Source organism: Astatotilapia calliptera, chromosome 18 (assembly GCF_964374335.1).
Source record: "Astatotilapia calliptera chromosome 18, fAstCal68.1, whole genome shotgun sequence".
Taxonomy (NCBI): domain Eukaryota; kingdom Metazoa; phylum Chordata; class Actinopteri; order Cichliformes; family Cichlidae; genus Astatotilapia; species Astatotilapia calliptera.
Genome location: NC_137439.1, coordinates 30,838,976 through 30,852,378, shown reverse-complemented (window position 1 = coordinate 30,852,378; position 13,403 = coordinate 30,838,976). Strand labels below are relative to the sequence as shown.

Below are 13,403 nucleotides of genomic sequence, written 5' to 3'. Positions count from 1 at the left end.
TATGTTTTAATATTAATTAGTCATTGTCAATTGTTGACTTGTCCTGTTGTCATTGTATGACAAATAATGAAGGCTGTCTGGTAGCTGTTTGCATACTGACTCTCTCTCTCTTCATATGTGTGCGCGTGTGTATGTTTCTCTGGTGAAATTCAGTATGGTTCCGACAACAGTTTTATGTTTGTTATGTTTTATGTACAATCCTTAATATTTATACACACATTTATACACACACATACACATAAAGTTTATATGTGTGTGTGTGTGTGGGGGGGGGGGGGGGGGGGGGGTTGCTCAGGGCACCAAACAGGCTAGGACCGCCACTGGATATATCTTCGGGTTTTGCTTCAGATTTCATGAAAACAGACATAAATTTGCCTGTTTGATAAGTGCTGAACATTTTATTTCATCCAATTAAACATGAAACCATTTAATGGGTACAACTGCATTTTTGTTATAGTAAATTTTTTTTACTATTATTAATATTTTTGAATTGATTCCAGTGAACTGTATTGATAACTGCGCTGACTGCGTTACTGGAGGCTGGATTAAGGCACCAAGCCTCGGGACAGCGCAGCCTTGTGAATGACTGGAGGCTGTATCTTTTCAGAGGATTAAGGCAGCCTAAAGGTGGAGCAAAAATTGTGAAGGTTGGTGGCGGACGAGAGTGTAATCTTTTGAGCCGACGGGGACGCACGGCGGGAGGGATGGACAAGCCAGCTCTCGGATTTGGCGAATTCTCTGAGGAATTGGTGGGTTGATGGACACTCTTTAACCAACAGCAAACTGAACTACACATCCTCGGGGAACAGACATGCTGCACAAACTTGTGCTGCAAATCGGTAAGTTCCCTGAAACGTTCACTTATTGAACATAGTTCAGTAAGTAAGCGACCCTTGTTGTTCGTGCATGTGATTCAAAAAATAAATATATCAAATAGCTTTTATCTATAAGAAAGTAAAAACAGCAGCCACCGATTTACAGTCTCCTAGTCTAACCGGTGTTTATGCTGGTTTAGTTATCTGTTGTTGCTTTTTCAAAGTAAATACAAGCAACTCCCTACGAACAACGTCATCTTTAACGTCTTCTTTTTTGTGTCCTGTCAGCTTTAGCAGCAAGCCTCCTCTCACCTGAGCTGTCAAGTGCCACAGCTACTAAAACAAAAGCTCAAGGTAATCTATCACATCTTGCCATATCATTCATGTAGCTGCAGAGGGCAGGTGGCCTGATACTCGAATACTACTCTGGGGTTTAACCTAAAATGTAGTGAAATGTATGAATATTAATCTATCATGAGAAATAATAAAACTAATTATTAGATTGAGTGGCAGCACGGTGGCATGGTGGTTAGTACTGTTGCTGTACAGCAAGAAGGTCCTGAGTTCAATTCCACCATCAGGCTGGGGTCTTTCTGTGTGGAGTTTGCATGTTCTCCCCGTGTTTGCGTGGGTTCCCTCCGGGTACTCCGGCTTCCTCCGGATAATCCAAATTGTCCAGGGTGTACCCCACCTCTCGCCCTATAACAGCTGGGATAGGCTCCAGCGACCCTGATAAGTGGAAGCGAATGGATAGATTAGATTTTGTGATGATCTCATGAGAAAAGTGCAGTGATAATATTAAACTAATAAAATATCAATATAGTGCCAAAAAGTACTGTAGCACAGTATAGTAAATAATTAGCTAACCTGTAATGCTGAAAGTCTTCTATTTTAACCTTTTTCCATTGTTTCTGGCAGTATCTTCTCAAAAGATGGAAAAGTTTGACAAATCCAATTTGTGCTACAAAAATATGGATGTTTTAAAACTAAAGATACAAGGATGTGATCTACTTTTGGTAAACTGTGTACTTTATATTGCCTGTGTACCCGCTTCTAGTAAAGAACAACTCGGGTGTGACACCAGCTGGGGAGTGTGGGACCTGGGTAAAGAAGCCTGATGGAGGGTATTTCACATCACCGAATTACCCTGAGAAATACCCACCTGAGAGGGAATGCATCTATATTATAGAAGGTGAGACCTTATCTTGTTTTGTTTTTTAGCATCCTTACAGTACCACTTCCCACTCCTCCTGCTGTTAACTTCACCTTCTCTCAACCTCTTGGCCTGTTGTAGCCTCTCCTCGGCAGTGCATCGACCTGTTCTTTGATGAGAAGTATTCCATCGAGCCCTCCTGGGAGTGTAAGTTCGACCACATTGAAGTCCGCGATGGTCCCTTTGGTTTCTCTCCCATAATTGGTCGCTACTGCGGGCAGGAAAGCCCGTCATATGTCCGCTCCAGTGGGAGGTACTTGTACATCAAATTTGTGGCTGATAGTGAACTCGAGGCCATTGGTTTCTCAGCACAGTATAACTTCACAAAAGGTGAGTGAATGAAGCCGTGAGCAAGTTTCGTCTTCATAAAAGCTGTATTTTACACCAAACAATTATTGTTAATATTAAGCATCATTTTTAAATCAGTCACTCAAAGAGACAAACCCTTGTAAAACTGTAGCCCAACAAGTTCTCTTCAGTTTGAGCATTGCCTTGCACATTCTTTCAGTTTTAAGGTCAGGATGTACTCAAGTGTTCTCCATCAACAAAGCATTAAAATGTTTAAATAAATTTGAAGCACATTACCTTCCCCGGAGTCAAAGGCATAGCTAGGTGGAGAATATAACTCAGCATTTGGCAAACAGACACTGTTTGCCAAATGCAAATGGTTCAGCACAGACTAAAACGTTGCTTGACATCGACAAAACAGATATGATTACATTTACTTGTATGTTTAAATAGAAATGGGACTGAATGCTAACATGGTTGGAAAAAAGGAAGGAAAAATAAAAGAAAAATGCAGATTGTTCTGTATAATCTAATTTATTGAGGAAGGTAATCAATCAAATCAGAGATAATTTGCGAGTATAATGTCTGATGACTCATGAGTGTATTAATCATTTATTGCATGTATTTTATTAATCATTTACAGTGGCGGTCCTAGCCTGTTTGGCGCCCTGGGCGAACATCCCACCCCCTCTCTCCACACACACACACACACACACACACACATTAAACTTTATGTGTATGTGTGTGTATAAATGTGTGTATAAATATTAAGGATTGTACATAAAACATAACAAACATAAGACTGTTGTCGGAACCATACTGAATTTCACCAGAGAAACATACACACACATATGAAGAGAGAGAGAGTGAGTATGCATAGTATTCAAACAGCTACCAGACAGCCATCATAATTTGTCATACAATGAAAACAGGACAAGTCAACAATTGACAATGACTAATTAATATTAAAACATAATCTGTAACATAATGTATTGTTTGGAGTTTAGTCTGTTACTGTTACTATTTTTACCATTTCTTCTTGGAGCAACTGTAGCCCACATCATTTCTTTAGGGGTTAATAAAGTATTCTGATTCTGATAGTTTCAGGATACATGACCTGCCATTATCCAATGACACATCTGCTTACCTGTATCTTTTACTTGTTTCTCCTCCTCTTCTTTTCTCTTTTTTCTAAGCTGAGCACCTAATGGCTTTGAACTTTTCTTGTCCATCTTGGTTTTAATTTTGCATTCCAGTAGGAACACCCATTCCCCAACCCGAGGATCACCACAACATAACCTAATAGACCTATGTAACCAATACATCTACTCACCAAAGAATGAGTGAAGCAATATGGATAACAGCAGAGGACAATTTATTTAGGGTCTGATGGCAATTTACCATCTGTGTCCAGCACTTTAAAGGATTGATGGACTGGAGCACATACGTCCTTAACCTACCCTCTTAAACATCAGCTTGACGCTGATACATCAAAGGAAACTTAACCGACTCTAAGTGCAAATGTTTCAACCTGAACAACTTAAAACTTCTCTGGGATACAATGTAAACAAAGACAAGAAGAAGAAAAAAGAAAAAAAATATTTCCATCAATAGCCACTTCTCCTAACCAGGAGACAAGTGAATATATTGGTGTAAAGAGTCTTTTTTTTCTCAGTGAATATACAAGTGAATATATTGGTGTAAAGAGTCTTTTTTTTCTCAGTCCTGGGGTTGTAACACCACAACCTCCTCAGTCCGTAATCAGAGAGTGTCTATTTGACAATAACCAAAATGTCTTTGGATAGTCTTTATGAATGCAACCCCCCCCCCAAAAACAATGGTGTTAGCTGGCCAGCAAAATAAAGAGAGTGTATGGCACTGAGTGCGGGTGTGTGTGTGTGAGTACTTCGGTCCAAATAATCGAGGTCCGGATGGATGAATGGATGGCAGCCGCCGGTCCTTTAATGGCACCAGCGAGACAGCACAGTAGTAAGGCAGCACGGCAGTAAGGCAGCACAGCAGCGAGGCAGCACAGCAGCGAGGCGTCTGGCAGGAGAACGAACGATAGTCTTTTTTTAAGGCTAGCTCACCCAAGCTTGCTCTCTGGCACAGCTACAAGCCATGTGAGCTCGTAACCCCACAGTGACATATGAACTTGGCTACCAACGTCTGCTTAGCATGGCAGCTAATTGTCGAGCTTGCTAGCTTATCCCCAATTAGCGATTAGCACCTTAATAACCATTACTACACATCACATCATAGCAAACACATGATAACCAGAGATGTGCAGTAATGTGTTACTGTAATCCGATTACTTTTTTCAAGTAATGAGTAAAATAAGGGATTACTGTTGCAAAAACGGTAATTAGATTACCGTTACTTTCCCGTAGGAACGCTGCGTTACTGCGTTACTAAAACCGTGATTATTTTGCAAGAATGTCTCATGACAGTGATGTAAGCAAGTGCGACATTTGTGACAACAGCTGTGTGCAGATCAACAATGGATAATATATCGAGTGCGGGAGAGAGTATGAGCGTTTAAAGCGTGGAAGTACTGACCTTATTTTGAGTTTGATTCCATAAAAAGTGACAAAAACATTAGCGTCTGTTGTGCGTGGGAAGAAAACTTCTTTTTACAGCGAAAAAAAACCCTAAACTTCCAAGCAAGCACTGAGTGCGCTACGACGTAATGGGAAATTCACAGAGAAACCACAAATTAATACTAGTTCATGCCAACACATATCACTGCATATAATCTAACAGTGGAGTCGGGAACAGTTTTTATAAAAAAACCAAAACAGAGGTGCCAGACAATGCCTTACGTACAAAAACAATAATTACAATAATTTTTCTGATCACAGAGAAAAATTCCTAGCTCATCTGCTATTTGTATGAAAAGCCTGCAGATAATTATCTGAATCCAGTTGCTCAAGGCAAGAAAAGGTCCCAGTCTTTAGATTCCTGCCCATTCCTGAGACACGTTATAATTGCAGTGTCATCTGAGTATTTCTGGATTTGGCAAGACTAAAGATATATATTTGAAGTCTGCTGTATACAATATAAAAAAAGTGGAGCCAGGACAATCCCTCTAGAGCCCCCATGCTGCTCAGTAATGTTCCAGAAATGCTGTTCCCCAACCTGACAAAGTTGTGTTGTTTCTGTCGAACCAGCTCTGTTTTCTCTATATTCAAATTTTAACTTTGTAATCATATGCACTAGAGCTGATGTAATAGCTAAAAATTTTACTTTACCGTGTGCTTGGTTAGCACTGTTGCCTCACAGCAGTTCAATTCCACCAGGCTGGGGTCTTTCTGTGTGAAGTTTGCATGTTTTCCCCGTGTTTGCGTTGGTTTTCATTTTCCTCAGTCCAAAGACATGCAGTTTGTGGGGATAGGTTAATTGATTAATCCAAACTGCCCATAGGTGTGAATGTGAATGTGAGTGCAAATGATTGTCTGTCTCTGTGTGTTACCCCTGCAACAGACTGGCGACCTGTAAAGGGTGTACCTTGCCTCTCGCTATATGTACCCTGCGTCTCCCTGGGATATGCTCCAGCACCCCCCACGACCCTGGATAGTATAAGTGGAAGAGAATGGATGGATGAAGCTAACTGATTCTACAGTATTTGTAAAAGTCTTCAGTTGCAGAAATTAATATTAGACTTCTTTTTAAGGACCTTTTCAACATTTTCATTTTATGCATGTTTCTATGAAGCAGTATTGTTTGGAAACACTACAGATTTTGTTCCAGTTCATTGCTATTGCTGTATATCTTTTATCTATATATTTATCTATGATGCTAGATCACACGAATCAATTAGCTAAACTAAAATCATAATGCCATGGTGACCTGTAATATTCGGCTTCAAAATTCAAACATAACACAATTACCAAAGGCCTTCGAAACATGGTGTCTAACCAGATACTTGGCCCTGGTGTGGGTCAGTAGATGTTTTAAATTGCAGTCTCAGATAAATGAGAATTTGGCTCCCTGGCACTTTCATCTCGCATGATGGCATTTGGCTGATAGTTCTTAAACCGTGATGGTGTTGACTTCATCAATACAGGAGCCAGACAAAATAAGTTCCATAACACAAGTATCTTGTCTGGCTTCAGAAACAGATTGTGGATTTTACTGGGCTAGTCCTGAGAACACTGGCTGATACCACAACCTGTAACCTTCCTTGCCCTGTCTGTGAAGGTTCTCAGTCATCCAGGTCATCATAGTCAAAGGAGCTTGCAAAGAGAGGTGAAACGCCTTCAAGCAACTTAAAGAAGTCCAGACGCTTTTCTTTGCAAGCTCCTTTGAATTGCCCTGGTCTAGTTTCTCAAGTTGTATGTAGCATAACCAGGCCAGAAGTCATAGTCAAGTTGGGGGTGTTTGTCAGGTTTAAAGCCACAAAATACAGTCAAGGAAAAGGATCAACACATGATTAAATAATCAAAGGCTTAGTGATGTTTGGAGGCCATTGCCTGGTGTGGAAGAGGAAATGGAGAGCTGCAAACTGAATCCTTTTGAGAATTTTATACACCTCATATACTGTATGTTAAGGCTGCTGACTGGTTGCCTGTCCCCTTAATCCCAGTAATGATCTTTATTAATTCCTGCGCATCCGTCATACCTTTTTACTGACATTTGAGCTCCAGGCACTGATATTGTATTAGTTATTGGATATCAGTGCCTTTACCCTTTAATATCCTTGATCCTCAGTTTTCCCAGAAAATAAAGACATTACAAAACAGCTTGTAAAACATTTCCAGGGCAATTATTTTTAAATCCAAAATAAGAAAGACTTGATTTTCACAGTCTTTGAGGGAGTATATTATTGATTTAGAGAAAAATTAGTCCATGGGAACAGGGATTTTCCTATTTAACAGCATTCTGAAGTCACCGAAAAGTATGGTCACCAACTCCACTGTTAGATTATATGCAATGATATGTGTTGGCATGAACTGGTATTAATTCGTGGAAGCTGGAACTTTCCATTTAATGCCATTCTGAAGTTATGGAAAGACAAGCTCCTATAAACAAAGTCAAAAGGCTTTTACTCTGAAATGCAAAACGAGATTGATTTGAGATGGAGATGTTACCACTGTAGAGGTTGTGTATGGTTTGCATGAACTCCAGTTACTTAGTGGAAACAGTAATTGTCCTGTTAACAGCATCCGCGTTTAATTATTAAAAGTACCAAATAAACAATTATAATTACGATATTGACATGATAAAACTGTGGGGTTGTATACTGTCAATGTAGAGTGAAATGATCTTGTGGAAACAGCAACTTTGCTTTTAATGGGATTCTGAAGTCAGTGAAAGAGTGGGTCATACATGGGCAATTTCAACGGGCCATTACTTTAAAAGGCAAACTCAAGGCGACTCGAAATTGACTTGATATCCCCGTGATAGTGTACACTGTTGATCTTGAGTGAAATTATCCTGTGGAAACAGCAATTTTCATTTTTAGAGCATTTTGAAATCGTTAAAAGAGTAGGTTGTATATGGGCAATTTGAAACGGCTTTTATTTTGGACGTCAAAATCAGACTGATTTGATATTGATATGGTGTCACTGTGGGGTTGTATACTGTTGATCTAAAGTGAAATTATGCTGTGGAAATAGAAATTTTCCATTTTAGAGCATTTTGAATTCGCTCCAAGAGTAGGTTGTATATGGTGAATTTGAAAAGTGTTTTATTTTGGAAGGCAAAATCAGACTGATTTTATATTGATATGGTGTCACTGTGGGGTTGTATACTGCTGATCTAAAGTGAAATTATCCTGTGGAAACAGCAATTTTCATTTTTGGAGCATTCTGAAATCATTAAAAGAGTAGGTTGTATATGGTTCAAGGTTCAAGGTTCTTTATTTGTCAAATGCATAGTTATACAAGTATAACACACAGTGAAATGTAACCTGACACGCTCCTCAACATGTGCACAAATTGGGGGGGGGGGGGGGGGGGTAGAGGAAGAACATTTTATATATATATATATATATATATATATATATATATATATATAGTATATACATTGGGTGAATGTGCAGTAGTAGCAGCCAGCAGGTGAATTCTGTACATTAATATGAATAGACATCTGACTATTTTACAGGATAGACAATATAAACATATGTAAAATTAAAGGAATTTGAAATGTACATTGTTCCTTGGTTTAGTGTCTGGAAGAGAGTCCTGTCTCAGTCAATTATAGATGATGTGAGAGGGCGGGTGTGTGTGTTTAGGGCCCGGATGGCTTGGGGATAGAAGCTCCTCTTGAGTCTCTCTGTCTTTGCCCGGAAGATGCGGAACCTTCTACCAGATTGCAGAAGTTGGAACAGTTTGTTGCCAGGATGGGACGGGTCCTTCAGTATCTACGCTGCTCTAGTCCGGCATCTCCTGGTGTAGGTGTCCTGAAGCGGGGGGAGAGCAATCCTGCAGCAGCATTCTGCTGTACGGATCACTCTCTGGAGAGCTTTTTGGTCCTTCACACAGCTGTTCCCAAACCACGATGTCATGTTCTGTGTGAGGATGCTCTCCACAGCGCCTGTATAGAGAATCCTGAGGATCTTTGGAGAGACCCTGAACTTCCTCAGTTGTCGTAGGTGATACAGGCGCTGCCTAGCCTTTTTGGTCTGGACCTGAATGTGGGCTGACCATGAGGGTTTGCTGTTCTTGGGCACAGGGATGATGGTGGATCTTTTGAAGCATGTGGGGACCACAGACTTCGCCAGGGAATCGTTGAAGATGTAAGTGAACACACTTGCTAGCTGGTCAGCACAGCAGATGGCCGGTGATGCCGTCTGGCCCCGCCACTTTCCTTGTGTTCACTCTCCTCAATGCCGCTCGGACGTCATGCTCCGCGATGCTGGTCACCGGTCTCTCGCTGATGACATCACTGTCCTCAGTAGTCAGGTGGTAAATAGCATTAGCCGCCTGGCTAACCTCGAAACGGGCGTAGAACTGATTCAGCTCGTTGGTGAATGCAGAGTTGGCATTGATCGGCGCAGTGTCCCTGGCTTTGTAGTCCGTAATGGTGCGTAGTCCGTGCCACATACTCCGTGTGTCGCCCTGGTGGAAGCGGGACTCCACACGTTCCCGGTATCGGCGTTTGGCATCTCTCACCGCGCACCGCACGCCGTACGCCGTATGAGGCCGCTTTGTAGGCGCTCATATCGCCAGTGGCGAGACCCGTGTTGTAGGAGGCGGTCCTGGCGTTTACTGCAGAGCGGATCGATCTGTCCATCCACGGTTTCTGGTTTGGGAATGTGGGGAATCTCGCAGTGGGGATAATCTCCTCCGCTAGCATATTGACGAAGCATACTGCTACTTCCGTAAACTCGTTGATGTCGACTGCGCATGCTCTGAACATGTCCCAGTCGACGTCATTGAGTGCGTCCTGTAGCGTAGCTTCTGATTGGGCAGTCCACCGTTTTACCTCGCTCGTGGTCACGTCTTCCCTCCGTATGTTTTGTTTATACTGGGGAATGAGGAAGATGGCGTTGTGGTCAGACTTCCCAAAAGCCGGGTGTGAGACAGCTTTGTAACCCTGCTTGTATGGCGTGTAGCAGTGATCCAAAATTCAATCCCCCCTCGTTGGACACGAGACATGCTGGTAAAAGTTTGGCATGACTTGTCTGAGGTTCGCTTTGTTAAAGTCTCCTGCTACAATGAGGGCTGCGCCCGGGTCCTTGTTTTGAAGCGAGCTCAGCACATCATGTAGTTCGGACAAAGCCATACCTGTGTCCGCTTGGGGTGGGATGTAGACCACCGTGGCGATGACCGAGGTGAACTCACGGGGCAGATAGAAAGGGCGGCACTTAATGCTCAGGAACTCCAGATGTGGCGAGCAGCCGCTGGAGAGAGTAGAAATGCTCCTGGCATCACACCACTTTCTGTTTACCATGAAACACACTCCTCCAACTTTGGTTTTGTTCGACTCTGCCGTTCTGTCCGCGCGGAGCACAAAGAATGAATCCGACGGAGTTACGGCCTGGTCCGGCACGGTGGGGGTCAGCCATGTCTCCGTGAAGCACAGAATGTTGCAGTCCCTCATGTCACGTTGGAAGGTGACCCTTGCTCTTAGGTCATCGAGCTTGTTCTCCATGGATTGTACATTGGCCAGTAGGATACTGGGCAGTGGTGCGCGATGCGCCTGCTGTCTCAGTCGGTTCCTAATACCAGCACGTTTCCCCTGGCGCTTCTGGGCAATTTGAAACTGCTTTTATTTTGGAAGGCAAACTCAGGATGACTTGATATTGATATGGTATCACTGTGGGGTTGTATACTGTTGATCTAAAGTGGAATTATCCTGTGGAAGCAGAAATTTTCCATTTTAGAGCATTTTGAATTCGCTCCAAGGGTAGGTCATATATGGGCAATTTGAAAAGCCTTTTATTTTGGAAAGCAATATTAGACTGATTTGATATTGATATGGTATCACTGTGGGGTTGGACACTGTTGATCTAAAGTGGAATTACCCTGTGGAAACAGAAAATTTCCTTTTTAGAGCATTCTGAAACCACTGAAAGTTAGGTCTTAAATGGGTAAATTCAACAGGCCATTAATTTAAAAAGGCAAAATCAGACTGACTTGATATTGATATGGTGTCACTGTGGGGTTGTATACTGTTGATCTAAAGTAAAATTATCCTGTGGAAACAGCAATTTTCATTTTTAGAGCATTCTGAAATTGTTAAAAGAGGTCTTAAATGGGCAATTTCAACAAGCCATTAATTTGGAAGGCAAAATCAGACTGACTTGATATTGATATGGTATCATTGTGGGTTTGCATACTCTTGACCCAGATTGAAATTCTCCTGTGGAAACAAGAATTTGTCTTTTTAGAGAAATCAGAATTCATTGAAAGATTATTTCCCGTATGTGTCATTTGAAATGGCTCTTATTTTGAAAGGCAAAATCATAGTGACTTGAGATTAACCTGGTATCACTGTGGGATGGAATACTTGTCAATATAGATAGTAATTATTCTGTGGAAACAGCAATTTTCCATTTTATAGCTTTCTGAAGCCATTGAAAACGCACACCGATATATGGTCAATTTGAAAGGGTCATTATTTTGAAAGGTAAAATAAGAATGATTGATATCCGATTGTTAAGTGATGACGTGAGGAATCCTACTTCCGGGTCTAAAGTAGTCTGCGTTTAATATGGCTTTTGTGTTGTTAACATGTTTAATTTTATGTATTTTCTTCTATTTAATCTCAAAAAGCTCCTAAAACTGTCAGTGATCACTGTTGACCTCCCTCGGCTTTTATTACCGCTAATCATTTATTTAAGCTCAGTTTTTAAAACCTTAGGATGTAACTACAGCCCAGCCCATGCAGCAGTATATGAATGACTAACCTCGTATTGTGGATGGATTATCTCAGTTGTTCTCCTGGCTGAAGTTTGGTCCTTTTACAGCATCTGATGTTTTAGAAAGCGACTGCTGTTTGAACGGTCATGTCGCATTAAATCCATCTTTTACGTCACTGACACAAGACAGACGCCAATTATCAGTGCCGGAGAAGACATCGTGAACGCTTCCTGGCCATCCAGTGTAGATGTTAGTGAAACTGTTGGGAAGACAACGTGAACATTTTATTTGTACTGTATAATCTGCAGATTCTGACAGAAATCTGCAACTATCCTTTGAAGCATCGCTCCTCTCTAAAACAGGCAGGACCCCCAAGCACCTGGCGCACCTCCATCTGCCCAGTCTGCCCAGCTGCCTCTGAGCCCCGGCTCACTTCCACTCCTGCTGCGCTGCCGCTGCTTGCCATATGGGTGGCCATCAGGCCAGCTCCCAGGCTTCCGCTGGAAGCGCGGGCGACTGCTAGAGTGGACACTTGGGGCATGGGGCACCGATGGTCCAGCCGATTCCCTCGCCTGCTCGCGGGGTGGGGTGAAGCGGGCGATGGGGGTATGTGGCAGGGCGTGTTCTGCGATGCCGCTGCAGGTTTGGTGGTGGTGATGTGTACGGCTGCCAGCGGGAGAGCTGCAGCCGTTGAATGTACTGTTACAGCAACCGTGTGATTATTGTAAGAATAAATAAATGAAAATGCCATCGGGTCTGCCGTGGTGGTGATCTTTTTTTTGTTGTTGTTAATCTTAAGTGCACGCAAACCAGTAAACAAATTAAAACAAATACTGTTGGTAAACTATAATACAAAAATTACAATTAAAATTCTCAACAATAAAAACAATTGGTATAAATATAATTAATATGTAAACAACTTAATAGCCCTCAAAGTGTCTAAGTCACGTGACGTGTCAGCGCAACACCGAAACATAAGAGAGGGGGGCAAAGTGTGCCTGCTCTCCGCTGACACAGGAGCGGCGAGTCCAGCGACCTGGCTGTTTCGTTTTTGCCAAAAGCACAGCATAAGCAAACAAGCAGAACTCAAAGTAAAGAATCGATCTAACCAGGCTAGTATCGATCCGATACCGACTTGGGATCGATACTATCGATATTTGGATCGATCCGCCCACCACTATCAGAGAGCCATCTGCTGCAATTGGTTGGGGGTGAGATGAGGGAGACTGGACAAAAGACATGCTGTTTTTAGCTCTGGAGCCACTTTAATAGGCTGGTTTTATCCAAACTAAGTGTTGACCTTTGCCTGTAGTTCTGTGTGTTTCTTATAAAAGCATAAGAAACTGATGAGTGAAGTGAAGCGAGTTTCTATGCAGCTGATCGAACGGTGAATAAGGAGACTCACTAAATAACCTATAACAGAACTCACCCTCTTTGGAGAGCATGACAAAATAGTGGAGAACGTGTCTTTCAGACTTTGTCCTGAGTTCTGCCATCTTGCTGTTCTTACATCATACTGGCTGTAGCTCCATCTGTCGCGGCTGCTGGCTGTTCAGAATATCACCACAGCTCTAAGCCTGTGTCTCCTTTCCTTGGCACGCTCTCAGTCTTCACTGCTGTGACTTTGGCATTGTTGTCTACCCAAAGCATAGTAAGCCACCTCTTTTACCCCTTCTGACCCCCACCTTTTTGTTTGCCTGGTCATTGAGAGTGCAGTTAAAATAAATCAATGCTTGTATTTTTCAGTGCACTTAAATTGCAAGTTCAACTCATCAGAAG

At 42.2% G+C, this 13,403-nt stretch overlaps 1 protein-coding gene across 3 annotated transcripts in view; it reads left to right on the top strand.

Annotated features, from left to right (window-relative positions):
• Positions 1-657: 657 nt before the first annotated feature.
• The window catches only part of LOC113011395 (neuropilin and tolloid-like protein 1), a 34,878-nt gene continuing 22,132 nt past the window's right edge, over positions 658-13,403 (top strand). Inside the window, exons 1-4 of one of the 3 annotated variants that reach the window (XM_080293208.1) lie at positions 658-839; positions 1,104-1,169; positions 1,873-2,007; positions 2,110-2,175. In XM_080293208.1, coding sequence (XP_080149334.1) covers positions 812-839; positions 1,104-1,169; positions 1,873-2,007; positions 2,110-2,175 — 295 coding nt within the window. In that variant the 5' untranslated portion in view covers positions 658-811. Of the gene's footprint in view, positions 840-1,103; positions 1,170-1,872; positions 2,008-2,109; positions 2,359-13,403 lie in introns of all 3 variants that reach the window. The other 2 variants (XM_080293207.1, XM_026150955.2) reach the window with 2 other exon arrangements.